The sequence below is a fragment of the Pteropus medius genome, unplaced genomic scaffold (genome assembly GCF_902729225.1).
Source record: "Pteropus medius unplaced genomic scaffold, Ma_sr-lr_union100, whole genome shotgun sequence".
Taxonomy (NCBI): domain Eukaryota; kingdom Metazoa; phylum Chordata; class Mammalia; order Chiroptera; family Pteropodidae; genus Pteropus; species Pteropus medius.
Genome location: NW_024355206.1, coordinates 4,633,275 through 4,655,936, shown reverse-complemented (window position 1 = coordinate 4,655,936; position 22,662 = coordinate 4,633,275). Strand labels below are relative to the sequence as shown.

Genomic DNA, 22,662 nt, shown 5'->3' with positions numbered 1-22,662 from the left:
ACACACACAAAGTTTTCTGGAATTACGTTTTGTATTCTGCAGCTTACTCTTTTCACTTGTGCTTGATATATTGCAGGCTTTCCAAGTCAATACATAAAGATCTTGGCTATGGCTGTGCCAAGCTGCACCATGATTTAGTTAACCATTCCTTTGCTGATGGCCCATTTGTTGTTTCTTTTGGCAGGAGAGCTTCAGTGAACATCTTGGCATGTTTGTCTTTACATACTCATGCTCTGATTTCTGTAGGGTAGATTGGTTCCCAGAAGGGAGTTGTTAGGCCACGTGCTATGCATGTTTTTAATTTTATATTACATGTAGCAAACCAACTTAAATGTTTGTAGCCATTTACATTCCCAGTAATCCTTTACGTGGGTGCTCATTTCCCCACACTCACTAGTAGGCACATTTCTAGCCTAAGAAAATAACTCATTAAAACCACAAAAGTAATACAAGGAAAAACATGGGAAGGTTTTTTGAAATCTTGGAATAGGAAAGGCCCCTTAAGCGAGATACAGACCTGTAAATCAGAAAGGAAAAGATTAGCTTTTGCCGTATAAAAATTAAGAATTTTCTGCTAACAAAAATGTTTCAGATGAAATCAAGACAAATTATAAATGGATAAAAAACGTTTGAAACATGATAGAAAAAGAGCTGCAAAACATATAAACTCAAAATGAACTTTTACAGATCAATAACAAAAGACCAGTAACCCGGTAGAAAAATTGGCATTGGTTATGAAAAGGTACTTATAGAAAACATAATAGAAATAATTTTTAACATGAAAAGATGTTCAGCATCATCCATAATAAAGAAAGTGCAAATTAAAACACCATTTTTCACATAGCAAATTTAAGTAAGGTACATCAATAAACATCCATTATTAGTGAAAATATAAGGGTATACAGACTCACATTATCAGTGGAAGTATAATTGGTGCGATCTCTGTTATTGGCAATTTGGCAATTTTAAAAAATTCTTTTTTGAGTTGTTTTTAGCTAAAGTATTGTGTGTACAAAGTTAAAACTCAACCTTGGCTTATAATGAAATACAACAATCTCTTGTCTCTTGATTTATTGACTAGACACTATTTGTTGACTTTCTGTCTTAATAGACAAGGATATAACCACTTGCTGGACTACCCTTATCCTCTCTCCCCTCTCCTCCTACCTATTTTTACCAAATATTATTATGAAAAATTTGAAACATACGGAAAAGTTGAAATGTGAAGCAAACCCAATATACTTACCTCCTAGATTCTACAATTAACATTTGGTTTGGTTTGGTTTGTCACGTTTCTATCCATCTAACAATCTTTATCCATCCATCAATCCAGCTTATTTTTTATATATTTTAAAATAACTTGCATAAATTATTGTATCTCATTCCTAAATACATCAGCATTGCTCAAGGGAGTTTAAAATGGTATAACCACTTTGGAAAAGTCTGGCAGTTTCTTACAAAGTTAAGCATATACTTATGCTGTTACACAGTAGTCCTATTCCTAGACATTTATCCAAGAGAAATGAAAGTGTATATCCCAAAAAAAACAAATGTAGGAATGGTTATAGCAGTTTCATTCGCAATGGCCCAAACTGGACGCGATGCAAATGTCCCTCAGTGCACAGCAGCACTACTTGGCTGTGTCAAAGAGTGAGCTAATGTGTACTGTGAATTCATTTCAAAAATACATTGAGCAAAAGAAGCCAATGACAGAGACTTCTTACTGTTTGTTTTCAAGTTCAGGAACAGGCAACGCTGACCGATAATGATGGAATCAGGAAGTGGCTGCCTGTGGTGCGTGGCAATAACTGGCAGGAAATAGGAAACTTTCCGAGATGACTGAACTGTCTTGTACTTGATTAGGTGTTGGTTATATGGGTATTACATTTATCAAATTCTCAAATACATATTTAAGATCAGTATATTATATATACTGACTGTATAAATTTTGCCTCAATAGAAGTGAAAATAAACCTGAAAAACAGGTATATTTTTTTACCTGTTAATTGAACCTGTGTGGACAATTGCTTAGAAGATGAGAAAGGCAATGGAGGACTATGCCAAATTTTTAGACATTTCAGTTTAAAATGTGACTTCTATAATTTAAAAGAAGGGAACCTAGAAGCTTAAATAAAGATTTTATATGAAGATCATAATCCAAATTCTTCATTTTTTACTGGTCAGCCTGGGTTTTTTTTTTTTTTTTTAATAGTCAGAGCCTGGCTCTCCCCAGGTACAGTGGGGATGAATTGACGTTCCCCATAAGCCCCTCCTCCAGAATCAGCCACGAGGACCCTCAGTAAGTCATCTGGCCTGTCCCCTACAAAAAGCCTACAGGAAGTTAAAAGCACTGTGTTCTCAGTACATTGTGTCCTCTCAATTATTCTGGCGAGATGTGGCATCTCTGTTGTCTGTGCAGATTATTCAGAGGGTGAAGAATAACCTTTTATCACATCTTGTTAAGAACAGACAATACTGTAAGACCAATTTGTTGTTTTAACAGAGAAAACCAAGTTCTGGTTTTTATATTAATAAATATTTGACATTAATGGATTTTGAAGCTTTCTTTTTTTAATCTTATGAATAAATCCATCAAAATTGAGTTAGCTTTGGCAAAATTTTAATATTTCATTGTATATTTTTAGACTGTTATTTGCAGTTATAGTCTAAGGCGAATGAATTTCCCTTTTCACAAACTTACAGTTTTCAGTATGCATTCAGGGTTTGTCCTTCATTATCTTCTTTCACATTTTGGAACAATCTAAGTACCTCAAGTACAACACTAATGTTTCCCATTAATAAACAGAAACGCATCCTGTTACCTTGCATACACGATCATACTTTTGTGCCACTGTTGTTTTCTTAATATAGTCTCAATCTCCATAGCAATTATAACTTAACCAAAGTAACTGACTTCTGTTTCACACAGTTAGATAATTGAGAAATTTCTGTCATACACAAAGGCTTTGGCAAACCAGCAACATTATGAGCATACCTAATACACATATCTTTTCTGTACCTTCCATAAGTGGCAAAAATAGCCACTATATAACATAAAAATTAAAATCGTCCATATGTTAAAACTATACTTGGTGAGCAGTGTTCTGTATTTTGTCTTACTTAGAAATTATTTAAGGATGCTAAGATTATTAATCAACTTATTATTAGGCCAAGGTCTTAAAGTTAACTGATGGAAATTATATTTGATCTGACACACCACAGAACATAATTGCTATTGATATAGAAAAGTTTGTCAGAATTATCAAGTTTTACGTTTTCCTTAATTATCATAAGTTCAGATTTGTTCATGGATTCACTTTGATTACTTAAATATGGATTCTTATATAAAAGTGTTTTTAAGCTAAGTTTCTGTGAGAAGTGTTTTTCTTAAAAGGCCACCACATTTATTATAGCATTTGATGGTAACCCGTCCACTGGAACCATAGACTGATAATGTCTCACAGTGTATCTCACAATCAGCTGGAGGCTTCAAAACCAGATTCTTGGGCCTTACCCCCCAAATGTCTGAGTCATGGGTCTGGGTTCTGGACTGGGAACTAGCATTTCTAATGAGTCCCTAGGTGACACTGGTGGTGACAGTTCAGGGATGGAAAACTCTGAAGACAAGTTTCTAGGAAGCATGAGACTGCCTTACTCCATGGGCTGTGGAGTTGTAGGCTGCAATGGATGGAGTGTCTCTGCAGAGAGCAAAGCAGACCAGCTAAGCAAAGAACAGAAATTAAAAGGCTACCATATTTAAAGTATTCTTCATTCACTTTCTTATATCTGGAGGCTTCTTATGTTCCTTTATATTAGATTTTTGTGATTCTTAGTATCTATAAACTAATAGAAACAGCTCTTTTAAGAAACTTGTGTCTCATTTGTTAATGCCCTTTCCAGAAGCAAAAAAACGTTTCAAGCTCACACAAGGGAGATGAGGGGTAAAGGCTCCCAGGTGTAGACACAGAGCTGACAGCTTCAGGTCCAAAACCTCAGCTACTGGCTGGAGGGAACACAGAGCACCACTGATCTACATCTCAAAGGCCTTTTCTTTTCAGTAGAAGCAAGACATATTCTATAAACCAAAAGACCAAGATTCCAGATTCTCTGCCATGTCACACCCAAAAGACAATAGGTCCCCATCATTCTGTTATGAGGAGTAACACATTGGCTGTGTGCAAACCAGAATCAGAACCATTCATTTCAACGAACCAGAAATAAAAGTAAAAACATAAAGTCAGGAAAACAAGAACAGTAGAAAAATAAACTCTGAAGATAAAGTTTTGCTGCCACTGATAGCCATTCTAAGAGCCAAAGAACAGAGCCTGGGAGGTGTGCTCTGATTGGTGCAGGAAGCTCACCCACTTGAATAACTTGGAATAAATCCAAAATTGTCAAAGTATGATTTTCAAAAAATTAAACACAAGACTCTCAGTATAGTGCGCGTGCATGTCAACACATTATTTAATACCTTGGTGAGGAGCCAGCGTGATGGTAAGGCCAGTTACTACTATCCTTGGCAGTATTTGTTACACGGGACACGAACTCAAATACCTGAAGGGGCCAGGCAACCCATGTAAATAAGGAAAGCAGCGTTTATAACCTCTAGAGGGCATGGGAAGTGTGACAAGCTTGAGAGCACGCACATAACCTTCGATCATCTTCAGCTAATTTTTGCCTTGTGGAAGTGCGAGCTTAGTGTTGCTTATTCCTGTCTTCAGTGTGCGATTCACAGAAGTTATTGATCTGGATTTTAATGTGAATCTTCCTGTTTTAAAATGTCGGTAGCTAATTCAGTTTTAAAAAAGCCCTATGTGAGCCAGACAACTCAGGCTGAGGCCTGAAATGGCCCAATGGCCATCAGTTTGCAACTTCTGCAGTAGATATTAGTTATATGACATAGCAATCGAAGAGTTTAACCAAAAGTTGTGTTTTTGTTTGGAAGAAAAGTTTTTAAAGGTTTTTAAAGAACTGTTCACTTTCAGTTTTCTCATGATGTGATAGTGTTATGTCAACTAGTAATTCAGTGCCTGCCACATATATAATTATGTGCATTTCCATTTTAAGTTCTATTTTTTGGCGATTTAAAATACAATTATTCATTTTCAGAGATCTGTTTCACAAGAATGAATATTCTTAACACTACTGATAAATGGTTAATGTGGAAATTTTTATGTTGTGTTTATTTCCACAATTATTCATATATAATGTGTTGAATTTATTGAGAATGAAGTTATTCATGTGAAGTTGTCTTTGTGGTGTAGTACTGAATGTAACCCATACAAGAAGCTGTGTGGTAGGTAACGAGAAAGCTGGGAGATGAGATATTTTGAAAGGCTGCTTTAATGACCTTGTAAAAAGATCATTGAGAACTTGATTTAGGGAACTAAATTTAGTAATGGGAATGGTGATCAATTTGAGAGACATTTCAGAAGCTAGATTGGTAGAATTTGGTGCAAAACAATACAGGGCTTGCGAAAATAATAAAAAGGTTTAGGATTTTTTCTTGAGTACAATGTTCCAATAATTAAGTTTGGAAACAAAAACAGATTCAAAAGAAATTAGTTCAGTTTTAGACAGCCGAGGAAGTTCAGGATTTGAAGGAATCCTAGAGGCTACCTAGTGCAGCCACCTTGTTTTACAGATGTGAAAAGTCAGGGCCCCAGAAGAGTCAGTGATCCCTCCGGTCTCACAATTTAAATTGGAAGCAGGACTTAACTTCAAATTTCTGGACTCAAAGTCAGTGTTTTCTCAGGAGACTAGAGCGTCTGCCCTGTGGCGCACGGTTCATTCAGTTCAGAGATGAACTTGCGACGTTGCCGTGATCCTCAGGCCGTCACCATGTGTTCGTTAACAAGGCCCGTGGATTTCCAGAGACTGGATTCCAGGCCCTTTTCTTGCTCTCCACACTACAGTGTGCCTCTTCTCCTGTTCGTAGCCTTTCCTTCAGTTTAAGCTGCTCGTAGGACCTGTAAATGGAAATGATTTGTAGATGTCTGCAATTTCATGCCTGGAGACTAAATAAAAGGTTTTGGGGCTACAGATGGAGATTTGGGAGTCAAGGAATATTTCCCAAGACATTCTGAGGAATTTAGACTCCTCCCTATCAGAAATTCCCAACCTCAGACGTACGTAAGAATCTTAAGTCTAGGAAAAGGCTGGAGTATTTTTATTTTTAAAAAGCACAGGTTTCAGATTCATAGCTGGGAATGCTATAAGCACTGAGAAGCTGGAGAAGGAGTTGAAGCAAGGAAATGGCATAGTCAAATGTGTATTTTAAAAGATAATTATTGCTTAAATGGGTGGAGGGAGAGACTTGGAGCAGTCCAGGCAAGAGATGATATCTTTTAGTGACTGCATAATATTTCATTAAGTTAATTTTCCATAATTCTGCTGTCTTGCAGTGTTTACGCATCTAGGTGTATGTGTGTGTGTAAAAATTTGCTATTATCCCGAAAAGGTGTATCTTTGGGATTTTTTGTTATTCTTTTGAATTATTTCACTAGGATCGGTTTTCAGGAGTAATTCTATTGAGTGGGAGGAAATGAGTAGTTTTGGCTCCTGATTATGTATGACTATAATGGTTATAATCAATTTACAATGTTACTGTCTATGTGGTGGGCCAGATATGACCTTTAGAATCATTTTGTAAGGTTCAACAAAAGAAAAACTGTTGGGATTTTTATTAATTTTATTTTGAAATTAGCAGTAAGTTATCACAATGTCTATATCATGTTTATGCTATTTTACACAATTTAACTAAATATTTAATAACTTAAATTTCTCTTTAATAGATTGATGAACTCCCAGAGGGAGCAGTAAAACCTCCAGCAAACAAGTACCCTATCTTCTTTTTCGGCACCCATGAAACGTAAGTCAACCATGCAACTTAAAGTTTCAACTCTATTTTGACTCCGCTAGACTACGTTGTTTCTAGATGATCTGTAACATTTTATATGTTGTTAAAATTGTTATAATCAATTCTATAAAATTACCAACCTTAATAATATGTTTTTCTTAAGGTAAAGATGTTCAGTTATTTTGTTTTCGAATGTCTTTGTTCCTGCTTAAATGTTGGGCATCACCCAGAAGTCTCCTTTAGGACACTTTTAAGTCCTAGGGTGGTCCCCTTACCATTCCCAGTCATTTCTTTTGTGGTTCTTACATATTTCCCTTCTAGAGAAATTTTTTCCATTCATATTTTACAGAACAAAATTAATCCTCTCAGGCTCCCTCAATTCACTGGACCCTGAAGCAAACATACCACCTTTTTAAGGTTTTCTAATTGTATTGGTTCGAGTACAGACTAAACTGTTGAATAAAGGTACCTGAAAAGATAGGTCTTTCAGACAATATAGAAGTCTCTTTCTCTCAACACAATTCAGAGATAGGCAGATACAGCAAGGTGGATGGAGTGCTCTGCTCTAGGGACACAGATTCCTCTGTCATGTTGTCCTGTCCCTAGGGTGTTGTTCTTGTTTGCTTATTTCTAAAAAAAAAAAAAAATTTTTTTAAAACTCAAACTGGCTAAGCAGCACCTCTGCATCTTTCAGGTAGTGGGAGCGGGGAAGGGGAAGAGGTGAAGAATAAGTAACTCCTTGTAAGGAAATGACAAGGAAGCTTCATGCATCATTTAATCTCACATTCATTCCAGTGGCAAGAGCTTGGTCATAGGGCCACATCCAGCTGTAATGGAAAGCTGGGAAACAGTCTGTAGTTGGGAGAAGTGACCCATTAATAAAAGAAAGAAGATCATGGATGCTAGTGGATAGTTGGCAGTCTTGATACTAAGGATATATATGGTTAATTACAGCAAGTACACAAATGGAATAGAAATTCAAATGTGGGGCAAAGCTAAAAACTATTGTGGAATCTTACACGTCTTCAAATTCAGAGTCATCCCCTGTATTCACAAGAGGGTCAGTAGAGCCTGGGATGAGCTTCATCTTAGCTTGCTCTCTCTGCCACTCGGGCATCTTTCTCATCTCGTCTGGAAAGAAAGCTTGCCAGGAGAGGGTCCTGAAGACATGTGTTTCTGGTCTTCACATGAGAAATAGTTGTATTTCTTTCAGGAAGTTAGTTTCATTTTCTTTTGTTTTATTTTTATCCAGTAGACACTGTGGACTGTGCAACTTACCATGTTTTCTTCGGTAAAGAGGTTGCTAGAAAATAGCCCGACCCAGGCTTGCTGTGTGGCCAGCTATCCATTTTTTCTGCTTTGAAGCATATGTATGAAACATCTTGTGATATGTACCTAACTCAGAGGATTTATACATACTTCTAATTTGTTTATTAAAACATGTTGACACTTTAGTCGATAATGAGATAAAAAATATCTTACATTTGAAGGTCAGAGTATCAATTCTATTTCTAATGTATGTCTGCAGGGCATTTCTAGGTCCCAAAGACCTTTTTCCATATAAAGAATACAAAGACAAGTTTGGAAAGTCAAACAAACGGAAAGGATTTAATGAAGGATTGTGGGAAATAGAAAATAACCCAGGAGTAAAGTTCACTGGATACCAGGTAATGGTTTTAGTTTCCTGTCACTTGCTGTAGCTCCTTTCTTTGTTTTGGTTTTAATTCCTTTTTGGATCATTCTTACGTGTCCTTTGTACTAAAAGTTTCCCTCTGTCCATTTGAAGTCAGACTTCTTTTTGGCTCCTGTAGCATTTTGGAGTAAATGTAATTCTGTTACCCAAGAGGGTTCAAGTCAGGTAGTCACTGAAAAATTGAGGTTGACAGCCCTTTATTTTGAAAATCTTAAGAGTAAGCTGAACCCTTTCAAATTAATGTAGAATGATTCTTTGCACAGTCTATGTTCTTTGCTATTTTTTCAAAAATATAATTAGTTAATTAATATTCTATTATTTCTTAGGCAATTCAGCAACAGAGCTCTTCAGAAACGGAGGGAGAAGGCGGAAATACTGCAGATGCGAGCAGCGAGGAAGAAGGTGATAGAGTAGAAGAAGATGGAAAAGGCAAAAGGAAGAATGAGAAAGCCGGCTCAAAACGGAAAAAGTCATACACTTCCAAGGTTGCTGAGAAACTTTTCCCACTGTTATTAATGTTACATGCATAGTCTTCGAACGTCTCAGATTATTTTTAATTCATTCGTTGGGCGCACAGAAATATACTAGCTCTGTGGAGCCTTATCCTTAGAGGCAGGATAGCCAAAGGGAATAAGACAGGTGACCTTATATGTGAGAGAAACCGGCTATTGACTCTTTGGGGCTGATTTGGCTCCCAAAATACCGCCTTCTCAGCTGGAGGAGGACTTTCTTTAGTCAAGGATCTAAGCTGGTCTGCCTCCTGCAATAACCACCACATGAATGCTGAAGAATTCAGGAATACAGGAGACCTAGTACTATGCTGGACCGTCTCAGTATACTATAATGGAAATATAAAGAGATTTATATACTCTTACTTGTCTTTCTGCTTTAAAGAGTGTGCTTTGGCTCTTTTGTTCATTTTCCATATTTCCTGTCACAGATTCTGTGTAAGACATTTGAACTAGGCATACACTGGTGAGCAAATCCAACTTCATCCCTATCCTCATGTAACTTAAAATTCAGTGGATTGGGGGTCGGGCTGAGTAAACAAGCAAATAATAAATAAATATAAATTGAGAATGAAGTGAATGGGAGCAGGGAACGACAGAGAAGGGTTTCTCCTTAAGGTCGAGTGGCCAGGCCTTTCGGAAATGGAGAAGTCGATGACACCTGAGCGAAGGATGTGGCAGAGCAGCAGGGCCCTGAGGCAGGGCAGCGTTTGGTGTGTCCTGAACTGAAAGGCAGATGTGGTTGGGGAACTGTGATCGAAGCAGACGCAGGCAGAGAGACTGAATAATGGAGACTTGTATGCCACATTAAGGACTACGGATTTTATTCCAAATGTAACATAATTTATTGAAGATTTTAAACAGAAGAGTGATATGATCCTAGATTTACAGATTGAAAGTTTAGGCTTTTCATATAGTAATTCAGAAATATAATAGAAAAAACTATGAGATTGTAGAAACTGTTCACCTTAAAAGCAAGGTGAATAGATCTCTGAAGACCAAAGATTGGTACAGATTTCACGGCACTTGGTCTTTCACACGACTGAACACTTGGACAAATTACTTTCATTTAGATTCTGGTATTTAGTGGCTGAATATACTTAGGAAACTCCTTAAAAACAAAGACTATAAACCTTCCGCTTTACAGTCTATAAAATCCACCTAAATCACATACAGGTAAAATTGTATAAATGTGTATGACTTCCTGAGCACCTAAATGAAAACCATGGTATTTGCTTTGGATGGGGATAAAGTTTGCAAATAACAACAAAATAATTAGAATTTTCTCCATCAGACTATATATTTGATTGCAGTTACATTTTAAGCTGAATCTCTTATAGATTTTTGGACTTTACTTAAATACCCAATTGAATATGTTTTAATTAATTTACAATTACCTGCTAAGCTTCTACGTCATGTGTCCGACCACCCTAAATTATCTAAGGTAGCCCTAGGCATTTAGTAGTATGGATATGTGGCTTTTAAATGTCATGAGATCATTGCTCATTGTGAAGAGCCAAAGTAATGGGGCTCATACATCTATTTACATCTGTTGCTTAAAATTGAGTAATTTTCCTTTGCCACTAAAAAAACCAATGATTCACAAACTTTTGACTACATACGTTAGGTGAAGGGAAAGGGCCCACAACCCCTCTACCTTACCTAATTCCATTTTTCTGGGAAACAAAAAAACAAAGTTCTGTCAGTAATCAGAATGAAAAGCCATAGCATAAGCAGATGTGAGGGAGGTTATGTCTGTCTTTTAGCAGTAAGTGTGTGGATGGTTCATATTTGAGGCGTAACAGATCCTGGAAAATTATAGGTGAAAAATACGTTGCATGAAGTTATTTACTGTGTACAGTAGGGGTAATCAGAGAGCCTCACAGCAAACTAAACGGATGCTGCTGCTAAACCAGTAGTAATCTTACTTAGAAACAATGATGACAAGTGGACACACAACCAATTCAAGAGCACACCGATGACACACGAGAGGTCCTTTGCCCACAAGGAACTGTGATGAATATGCATAGTGAGAGCTTGGCAAGGTTTCCAAATCTAGCTTGGCAGCCAGATTTCTTAGTAGAATACTAAGTATGACTCTTCACAACCTTAGTAATGTCCTGATTCTGGTCTGTGTAGACCCAGTTATAATATAAGTCACTCGCAGGGTTACTCATAAGTAGCCTTTGTAAGCATTATAAATTTTATGGGATTGTGTGTTATTATCTAGAAGAACTGCAGGTCAAGGACTGTTATTTGAGAATTACTGTATAAAGCAGCTGCTGCATTTCAATAATTGTACTTTTTTTACTAGGAGGACAAAATGTATTTCACTTTTCATATTGTCATGCTTGACCTTAACTCTAACTCTACACACTCCACGTTTGGATTATTAAAATCGGCTTTCCCTTCATGTAAAAAGTAAAAATGACCTAATTTTAAACTGAAATTTTGGCTTAGTTGGTAGTTTTGGCTGAGTAAAATTATGTCTTCTGTCACATAGCTTGAAGGTATTTTCTCCCTGGAAAGCTGCATTTTAAAATATTGATTGTTGGAGGATGCTCCCGTTTGCTAATTAATTTCTGGAAGACCAAAAGCAATTTGGCTAAATAGATTTTGCCTTAGCTTTTATTTGCCATGTGCTTAAAGATTCTTAAAATTCCTCACAGAAGAACTGTTAGTGATTTGCTACATTTACTTTCTTAAAGGTGTTCAGTGGAGCCAGCTTTTGGTCATTTTAATGCAGTTCTGCAAACCAGCTCTGGCTGTGAACTATAAGTGTATTTTCTTCCTCTAGAGTTCATCTTAATTTCAAATGCAAGATGATGAGGAAAAAAGAGCTAATTCACCAGTATGGCCTTGGTTCTTAAGTGACTACTCATAATTTAAAAGATTAAGTTAGTTTATATCAACTAGTTATATAAAAGTTTGCTCAGGATCGTTCCATGTATACCATTAGCCAAACAGTTTGAACAGATATGCCAACGTGAATGTTAACGTAGTATTTTGTATAGTTCATTTCACTTCTCTGGACCTTAATTTCTACTATAAAAAGACAGGGAAGGACAAGAGGACCGTTAGGGTGCTTTCCAGCTCTGTAGCCTTCCCAAGCTGGCCTCCATCCAGCTGTGTTTATTCATTGACAGTGTTCTCGGTACATGAATCTCTATTTTCTGCTTTTACATCCCACTGCTGGAAAGGACTTAAAAAAAAAAAAAAAAGGCATCTAGTCCACCTCTCCTTTCGTTCCAGCTGGTTAAACTGAGGCCCGGTGAGGTGAAATGATTGGTCCCAGGTAACCTAGTTCAGCCTTGGCACACTGCATGTTGTCGTGCCAGAAAAGACTAGGCATAGGTCAGCTACTTCTGCATTTCTTACTTACGCTTGAGCATTTGGATTTCTACTTTTGACTATAATTTTTAACTTATCTAAACATATAGAAATCCTCTAAACAGTCCCGGAAATCTCCAGGAGATGAAGATGACAAGGACTGCAAAGAAGAGGAAAACAAAAGCAGCTCTGAGGGCGGAGACGCCGGCAATGACACGAGAAACACGACTTCAGACTTGCAGAAAACCAGCGAAGGGGTAAGGAGATGCACGTCGAGTCCCTTCTCCTGACTCGGAAGGCTCTTTACTTCAGAATCAGGACCTACATCTCAGTATTACTGACGCTGTCCTTGTAAATGGAGACATAGTCTCAGCCTGATAGATCTGTCCACTGACAACTCCCGAATAAGCGATTAGATGCTTAGAGTCTGCAAACAGAGGAGAGAGTCAGGTGAGAATTGCACCTGCTTGTCAGTTTGGAACTCTGAACAGTTTTTTGTTTTTTTTTTTAAACCAACTTCAGCAACTCTAGGGTCTTTAAAGTAAGGTGTGAAATATTGAAATTATGAAATGCCACCTCGAAATTTGACAGTTGTATTTCTTTAAAATAAATGGCATATTCAAAATAGGGTATTTCACACTGCTTCTCCTTTCCTAGAAGCGGTATGTAATTTAATGTACCCTTGGGGCTTCCAGTATTTAAATATTCAAACAATATGTGAATATTGATATTTGAAGGACCCAAGGGGAAAACTTATCCACTTTTGAGTCTTGTTAACTTTTGTTAATCTCTATTAACTTCAAAATCACAGGCGAAAACACCTTTGCAAAAGTGTTAGTGAAGGCACATTTTGCTCCTGGTCACTTTCCGTGAGTCTTTTCTCTATGAAGACTAGCTTGACAGTGGCAAATCATTTAAAAACAATAACCCATGAAATAATATTAGTCTTCTGTTAAATTCTGGCGTCAGCTGAGTTCTTGCCTTTTCTTGTCAGTACTGTTTACCTCTCAGCTCCCCCCATCCAGTTGCCATAATCGTCCCACATCGTCAGGATTCTAATTGCTCCCTTATTTCTCTCACCCCGCTCAGCTTTACTCTGTCTGCCTATCTTTATTCTCTAGACCTCTCTCCACTAAATAGTCCTCTATCATTACTTTTGCCTGCAGCCTTCTCAAGACGCAGACCTACTAGTAGTTGTCACTGAGGGCCTGAATACTGGACTCATTTGATTTTCTTTTATCCTCCCTGCTCCCTTCATCCCAGGTGCCTCCCACAGCGTCTCTCCCTGTCACTACCAGGCTCGTTTCTAGCTGCACTTCCAGTGACAGAAGAGGAGATAGTCTGCACCCTCATTATTCAGAGTGTGGTCTGTGGACAGGTAGCATCAGCATTACCTGGGAGCTTGTAAGAAATGAACAATCTCAGGCCCAACCCCAGACCTACTGAATCAGAATCCGTATTTTGTCACTGATGTGCACACTACAGTTTGAGAAGCACTAATCTGTACCTTTCTGTTGCCAGGGTCCCGAACATCATCTTTTCCTACTTTCTCTGAGGCCACGCCCAGTCATCCCCTTTCTCTCCTGCACTTCATCTCCTGGCTCCTCCCCCTCTGCCTACACAGATGATTGGTCTCCCTTAACCTTAAAGATGCCTTCCTCCCACCACGCGTCCTGCTCTTTCACCTTTCTCTTCATCTCTAAACTCCTTAAGAGTTCTCTTTTCTCCCAGTGTCCGTGTCCTCACCTCCTACTCCTGCCTTAACCCACTGCTCTCTTGTTTCTCCTTAGACCGTTTCACTGCAACTGCTTTTGTAAAGGTCCCTAGTGATCCTATCATCGCCAAATCCAGTGTCTCCTTTAGTCTTCATTTTGCCTCTGCAGCATTTCATACCATCCGCCACTTTCTTCTCCCGGCTCTGCCTCCAGGTCTCCGGTGTCTCCTGCTTCTTCCCCGTTCCCTCCGTCTCTGTTTGGAACTCCTCTCTGTGGTCTGTCTGGGCGCACTTCTGCTGTGAAATCTCGCCCTGTGTCTCATCCACTCACGTGGTTTCAGCTGTTAGGTATTACTGATGACTTCCCCTTCTGTTTCCCCTCGTTGCAGATTCATTTTTCTAAATGTTAATGATACCATTTCTACTTGACTATCTTGAAAGCACCTCAGAAAATAGGTGCCACTAGGAGGAGAGTCGAGTGGTGTCGGCTAACAGTTCAGTGATGTGCCATATATTGTGCTAATGCCGTTGGCGCAGTATCTCATTTAATCCTCACACAGACCCCGGGAGGTAGGTGTCAGATACTGTCCCCGTTCTGGAGCTGGGGAAACAGGCTGAGAGGATGGGCCCGGGGTCACACAGCTAGTACGAACGAGCATCCTTTTCTCACCTGTTTTTAATAATATATTTGTTACATACAAAAATATATGTAATATAAATGTAAAGTAATAAACATAATATTGTATTGAGTATCAGCGACTCTACCATTCAGCCGACAAACTAAAATATAACAATAATTTTATGTATTTTACATGTTCTTCCCCATCCTGTCTTCCTCCTGCCCGGTGATGACCGCTAGTGTTATATTTATTATTTCCTTTCATTTTCAAAATTTTAGTCCATACCTAACATAAATTTAAATTATAAATTGTCTAATTTTGCTCATTTTGGGGCTTTTTAAACAATGGCAACACTTGCTGCTATGCTTCCAAGATTCCTTCATGTGGTTATTTCTCATTTACTCATTTTTTGCTTCTATACAGTAGTCAGTTTTACGACTATACTGCAATCGATATATCCGATCTCTTGTTGATGGCCATTTTGGTTGTTTCCAGCTTTTTGCAATTATGAAGAGTGTTGCTGTGCACATTCTCACATTTGCATCCTAGTGCACATATGTAAGAATTTCTTTAGGTTGTCTAAACTGGAACTGGGCGTGCTGAGTCATGAGATTATGGTCTTTAACTTGCAAGATAATGCCCAATTATTTTCTTACGTAGTCAGACCAGTGTACACTCCCACCATCAGTGTATGATTTGGCATTGTCAGACCTTAAAATTTTGCCAGTATAGTGAATGTAAAATTATAGTCTTAATTTGCAGTTATTTGGTTAATAGTGAGGTTGGGCTTCTTTTAGCATAATTTTGACTGCTCATGTTTCCTTCTCAGTACAGTGCTTGATTTGGGGTATTTTGCCCATTTCCTATTACATTTTTTTTCTTATTGATTTGTAGGACTCCTTTATATATTTTGGATTCTAACTAAACTAACGTGAGTGGTCAGAAGCATTGCAGCTGTCTTCTCTAAGTCTTGTCTATGCAGTTTATGATACCTTTTAGTGAACAGACTTTCTTAATTTTTTTATTGTCAGATGTATCAAACTTCTTTTTATGGTTAGATCTTTCTGTCTTGTTTAAGAAATCTACTCCTATCCCAAGGTCAGAAAGATATTCTTCTATATTTCCTTTTAGAATTATAAAGTTTCATTTTAAACATTTTAGTGTTTAATCCATATGGAATTGATTTTCGTATATGGCATGATATAGGATCTTGTTGTGTTTTCGCCCATAGCATAACCATTTGAACAAGTCCCATCTGTTAAATAGTTCTTCTTTTCCTCTCTGATCTGCAGGGTCACGTGTCATATAGCCATGGCCCACTCTCTGGGTTCTTTATTCTGTTTTTGGTCAGTACCACACTCTCTTAATTATAATAGTTTTATAATGAGTCCTGATATCTTACAGGGCTAGTAGCCTAATCTTAAACTTCTCTTCAAATACTTAATAGTCTGAGGCCAGGATTGGAGATCAAGAGGGGCTTATTTTCTTTATGGGAGAATTTGCAGCACGTATGCTGGTAAGAATGCTGTGAATGAGGAGTGATCACAAAATAATAACGTAGGAAAGAATTGCCGGAGCAGAGTTCTTTGGGAGGCAGGATGGCATAAGACGTGGTGCACATCTGGAGGGGTTACCTCAGTTCATCCATTGAAGCAGGAGGGAAGGCAGAGTATTTGGGCACAGATGTGAGTAAGTGGGTACTTGGGGTGAGAGCTTTTCAAAGTTCTCATCTGATTACTTTTATTTTCTTAGGACACAAGGTCCACATTTGAGAGTGAGGACAGGAAGAAGTATTGGAAGTTTCAAGAGAGAGGAGAAGGGATAAAATAGTCACTTAGAAGAAGAGAAGAGTGGACGCACTTGGGAAAGGAAGTTGAATTGCCAGGCAGTGGCGAGGGCCCGCTTGAGGTCAGTGGTCATGGATTTCAAGTGAGAACAGTCAGGACGGTGGTGTGTCTTCTCCAGGCATGTTCGGCCGTGCAGTCACAGGGAGGCGCAGGGAGTAAAGGCGGTTGGCAGCAAGGGAGCAGAGGGCGGGTACGAGAAGGGAACCATCACAACACGGGCCACGGGCTCCAGACCGTGTGCGAGGGGAGCAGGACACAAGGAAGGGTGGGGCCGACGGGTTCGGAGTATCAGAGAATGCTTGGCATCGGCGTACGAGACAAAGGAGTGAACTGGTGACAGAAGAGTGAGACGCTCAGATCGAGTGACGGAGGGGTCGGCAGGTGCAGCTGGTCAGAATGCAGATGCTGTCGATGTTCTGAGTGGGACAGCTCTTCACCGTGTGAGCATCTCCACAGCACAGGGCATCTAGTGCCCTTAGCCCCTGCCCGTTGAATGCCATAGAACCCCCAAGTTCTAAGGACAACCTAAAATGCTCCCATAATTTTGCATTCCCCAAAACAGTGACTTAAATAAAACAGTATTCACAAGTACTCCCAGTGGTTGTGAATCACTTGTCTAAGAAACACCCATGTGAATGAGGTGGGTGGAGGACGAGGTCTTTGGAGGAGAGAGTCAAGTAACTGAGAGATCAGCGTACTGCAAAGACAGTCTGCATGCATGTCGACTTTCCAGCTGTTGTGATATCACATGACAGTGGGCCAGAGCTAAGGTCTTAAGGAGTAAGGGGCAGTGGCCCAGGGAGTCTGCAGATGATGCAGTAAGGAGGGGGGGAGTAGTTTACAGTATTGAGATTCAGACCTAGGAGGATTGGGGCGGGGCAACACGGGAAAAGAACAGTCACTTAGAAATAAGTAGTAAAGATCAAGAGGACAGCTTCTGCACCCCCGGGGCCAGGAGTGCAGGAGCCGTGGCAGAGAGAAGAGCTGCCAGTGCAGGGGGTTGCAGGAGAGGCAGCAGCACTATCCTCACGGGAAGTTGGGTTTCAGTTGGAGCACGTGGGTGAGTGGAGTATCTTGGAAATGCAAGCTGCAAATGTGAGAGATTTGCTGTTGGTGGACTGTGGCTTCCAAGGTCTCCGTGGAAGACAGGCATGTGGGTCGGGTGGGAGAGTTTGAGTGATGAGGTGTTGGAGCTGACTGGGGATGAGAGTCCAGGCAGTGACAGGTGCTCGGAGCCCACCCTGTGGTAGCTGAAGTAACGCAGAGATCAAGGTCACAAAGACAGTGCTCAGGTCTCGAGGCAGGTGGTAGTGTTGAGGTCGTGAGTATTGGTAAGGGAAGAAGAGGAAGGTACTACAAGGGGCCCCTCAGATTTCTGGGGCCTTTGTTAGTTCTAGAGGCTCTCTGGCTCCATCCTCACTCCTACAGTGGAAGCCTGAGAGGCAGGCACCAGAATGCTTGGAGCTCTCCTCCTGATTCCTGCTGCTGTAAAGCATAAGTCACTCTTTGTGGCCAGGACACCATGCGTGGATGGGCTTGGACCTGCTATGTTATCTATGGCCATTAAGCAAATTACCCCAAATGTAGTGGTTTAAAACAGCATTTATTATCTAGCATTTTCTGTGGATCATGAATCCAGACAAGCCTAACTTGTTGAGTCTTCTGTCTCTGGGTCTCTCCGAAGCGGCAGTTAAAGTAATAGCAGGGGCTTAAATCATTTTGAAGCTCAAGTAGAGGGTAGGGCCTCTTCCAAGCTCATTCACGTGGTTGTTGACAGGACTGCGTTCCTCACAGTTGGACTGAGGGCCTCAGTTTCTCACTAACTGTTGGCCAGAGGCCTTGCGTGGTTCCTTGGCACATGACTCCCTCCATAAGGCAGCTCCAGCTAGGCAACTGGCTTCATCAGAACGAGCAAAAAAGTACCAGCAAGAGAGAGGGCTAGCAAGACAGAAGTCTGTCTTTTGTAATCTAATCTCAGAAGTGTCATCCCATCACTTTTGCCCCATTTTGTTCATTAGCAGCAGGTCACAAGGTCCAGCCCACACTCAGGTGTGTTCTTTCTGAGTAGTGCAGCCTCCTTGTGTCTCCCCATCGTCCTCAAGACGAGCCCAAACTCCTTATTTCAGCATATTTCAGCCTTCACACTGCAAACCCAGTTTATCTTTCCAGCCTCGTTTCTTATCATTTACTCCTTTGTTTAAACTCGTCGGTCTCAGGACCCCTTTAATACTCTTCGGTTATTGTGGGCCCCAAAGAGCTTTGTTATAGCTATTTGTTATGGCTATCGATATTTATTTAATTAGAAATGAAAACAAAGTTTTTAAGACATTTATTAATTCATTTAAAAATAATAATAAACTCGTTACTTAATGGAAATAACACATTTTTATGAAAAATAACTGCATTTTCCAAACAATTTTTTTGAGAAATATGATATTCTTTTACACTTGGAAAATCTGGTTTAATAGAAAACATCAGGATTCTCATCTGCTTCTGTATTTGGTTTGTTGTGATATATTTTGGTTGAATTATATGAAGAAAATCTGGCCTCAGGTAGTTGTAAAATGCATATAAGTATTTTAATGGGCTTTTCAGATCATCGTAGATATTCTTCTTTGACATTACACCAATTCTTTAAGTGGTAGTTTCTCAAAGGTTAGTTGTAATGTGGAATCTATAATTTTTATATATTCCATTAATTTAAAATCCTTTGGCCTCTCTGGCACTTGGAATAGCTTTTACTCATTTGGAAAATATTGGTTCCCTGAGTTATTCATGTTTTCCAAATGTTTCATTGTAAATATATCCATTTCATTATAAAATATTTTAAGTCACATTTGTAATGTCACTACCTATCATGTCAGAAAAATCTTTAAATACTGGAAAGCTGTCAGTTGTGGAAGGTTTCAGTTTTCCAGAGTTCTAGTTTTTACTCAAAAGCTAAAATTTTATCATTGGCAACAAATACTGCCGGTTGTTTTCCTTGAAGTAATACTCTCATTTCATTTATTTTTGACAAAGTGCCCAATACCCAAGTCCGAATAATCATAGTTTATGTCATCATTTTTTCAAGTATAAATGGCGCTCCATGGAAAAACCTATGACCAGTACTACCTTGTAACTTCTGCTTGCTGTGTTCTGGGCGTCCTTCAACTCACTGCTGCCCTACAGCCTTTCCATGGGCCTTATGTTCAGATGCCTCAGAAGAGAATCTGATTGGATTAGCTGGCCATCTATCTGATATAGGGGTGGCATGGCACAGGGTGTCGCAACCTGTGCACAAAGAAGCATTTCTGGCTGCTCACTTGCAGGGGACTCCCTGTCTAGCAAACCCTCAGAGCACTTATGTCCAGAATATACGCTATTGCGAATTAGCAAGATATTTTTTGATGCATAGCTGCAGATAGAATGATTATGGTATGAGAAGTTTAAAAAAATCAGATTCATAATTTGCTTTTATAAGTACCCATTTGATAGCAGTTTGTTTAAAGACAGACACACACACACACACACACACACACACACACGATCGTGGTCACGTTCTAGTACCACCTTCACTTTGTTTGGGGCAATAATAATTTTCTGAGGCTCGCGTAGGACTGTGTTCCAAAAATATTCTTCAATATGGATTGAGTAGTTGTTACTATGAATTTTCTACCAGTGTTGACATAGGATTGCCTTTCATGTTAACATTTCTAAAAAGACATGTTAAAGAAGTTTGTTTTAATGGATGTCTTCCTCCTCCTAAGGAAGGAAAATCCTTCAAAGTCTGTGAGTATAATCTTATAGCTTGTTCTTTTATTTGTTAATAGTTAGGCATCACTAAGCACTGCATTTTGCAAGTTCACAGATTTTAAATGTGATTTTTTTTTTCTGTCTAAGATTGGCCTCATTTTGGTAGTAACCATGGCTATTTCTGCCACTTGAAGGGATGGCAGGTTTAGCAGCGTTTCCTGTTTGGAGGTCTTGGAATCGTTCATATACAGTATCATGTACAGTTCAATATAGATGTTGGGTCTATAAGTGAGAACATAGCCACGAGTGAGCACATATGTGCTTACAAACACATTCGTCCACTTTAATGAAGTAGAGAGCTTAAGCGGGCTGTCTTTAGAAAAAAATATTTGGGGCCTGAGTTCCCTCTTTCATTCATCCCTTGAGACCGTTACTAGGGGGTTTAATGTATTTGGGTTAATGATAAAGAAAACAAAAATAGCATCCCTGTGGGAAAATGTAACCTGACACAGTTTAAAGTGAGACCCACATTGAAATACCATTCTTTTAGGAAATGGAAATATGTTGTCTTTGTCACATGGATGCCATCTAAATTCTAAAAGAAAACTAAGCTTCTTTTCTTTTTCTACATCTTGATTTTGTCAACTCTTGCATTTCTATGAGCCATATGTACAGTAATTAAGTTGTAAATATTATACGGAATAATTTGCACATACTCCAAATGCTTTTTAAATTTTCAGCAGCTTGCCTTTCTTTCTGGCACCACAGTTCTCATAAAGATGCGTGACCTGTTTCTCCATTGACTGTATGTGTCCCGGCAACACACTGTCCTAGAGTTTGCCTGCTGTCTGCAGGGCACACTACTGCACTCAGTGCCCTGCAGACATTAGGCGGAATTTATTTATTTATTTTCCTGTCTTTTTTTTAATGGATCACTAAAGATGTCCTATTGGTTCCTTTGGCTTTTTGCATCGATAGGTGTAAAGCAGAGCCTCTGGTTGATGTTGCTAGGCGTAGCCAGTGCTGCAGTGCAGGTGGGAACCTCAGAAGGTCCAGTTGTATAGCGCGGGCGTGGATAGTTTTTATTGTTGGTATCCTCAGTCATCTAACGGTTTGTTGTCTTTCTTTTTTCACAGACCTAACTACCGTGAATGCTGCATATTAAGAGAAACCACCAGAAGGTTGTGCGTTTGGTTGTCTAATATTCTTGGATTTGATATGAACCAACACAGTCCTTGTTGTCATTGACAGAGCCCCAGTTTGTATGTGCATTATTCATTCCTCTCTGTTGTGTTTGGGGAAAGAAAAAAAAGACATTGAGCCTTTTTTAAGGTTATTGATTTAATTTCATGTTATTTGGTTGCATGAAGTTGCCCTTAACCACTAAGGATTATCAAGATTTTTGCACAAACTTATACATGTCTAGGGTCCTTTTATCAAGGCAGTTAAGTTCACAATTCTCCTGCCTTTACTCCACCATCACCAAACACTCAGTTAAACATAAATTCGCATTTTTTAAAAATGACCACTCAATGATGCGTGTTTCCTCTCTATAACAGAACCCAGGAACCATTCCTAGATACGTAATGCTGGCACATTGAAGATGGAATTAGGATCGTCCTTCAGTTTTGAGGCCATGTGTAAAGTTTAATCATATTGTAAAATATCTATTCTGTATTAGAAATAGCTAGTTGACAGCTTATACTTCTCAAAACTCATGTCGTTATGTACTCAAACTCAGTTTCTATATGTGAAGTCAGTGAGTCTTTTTGTGTTACTCCAAAATAAAGGCAACATTTATTTTTTCCCACTGCCAGTACAGTTTGAGCGAATCACTCAAGGTGGGTACTTTCCATTTTAAAGCTGGAATCAGCAGTAGCCCTATGGGAAACCAGACAAAGCATTGACTTTTAAATATAGACTTTTAAAATGGATTTGTTGTTTTCTTTCAGAACTAGAACTAGAATAGTTACTATCCATCCACAAACCATCATTACGTGTACATTGTTGCTATTGTGATAATAGAGAATTTTATTTATTTTTATGCCAGCTTCTATTGTGAGAACACATTTAGTCAGTTTTGGGTTTTATCAATCCTGTTATGCTTGTCCTTGGAACATCTTTCGCGTATTCGAGGTTTGTAGTTGAAAGTTTACTGTAAAAAAAAATCAAAAACAAAAAAATGTATTGTTTTTACAGAATAAATTTATTGGAATGTGTACTGGGAGTAAGATTTGAGGTTGTAAACAACTAAGTTAGTGTAATTTGGCTTTATATATGTAATGTGAGGTATTAATGTAATTCATATATTAAAGCAAAATTTGTTAACAGCAAATTGACAATAGAATCAAGTGC

The 22,662-nt window shown here is 38.9% G+C and overlaps 1 protein-coding gene across 4 annotated transcripts in view; it reads left to right on the top strand.

Moving 5' to 3' along the window:
- The window catches only part of HDGFL3 (HDGF like 3), a 41,668-nt gene extending 19,014 nt beyond the window's left edge, over window positions 1–22,654 (top strand). The window contains exons 2-8 of one of the 4 annotated variants that reach the window (XR_005651892.1): window positions 6,795–6,871; window positions 8,388–8,526; window positions 8,879–9,037; window positions 12,502–12,648; window positions 16,478–16,633; window positions 21,444–21,488; window positions 21,867–22,654. Coding sequence is in view for 2 of the 4 variants with exons in the window: in XM_039858455.1 (XP_039714389.1) it covers window positions 6,795–6,871; window positions 8,388–8,526; window positions 8,879–9,037; window positions 12,502–12,648; window positions 21,444–21,449 (528 nt within the window). In the remaining 2 variants the exon portion in view is untranslated. Of the gene's footprint in view, window positions 1–6,794; window positions 6,872–8,387; window positions 8,527–8,878; window positions 9,038–12,501; window positions 12,649–16,477; window positions 16,634–21,443 lie in introns of all 4 variants that reach the window. The other 3 variants (XR_005651891.1, XM_039858455.1, XM_039858454.1) reach the window with 3 other exon arrangements.
- Window positions 22,655–22,662: the final 8 nt, after the last annotated feature.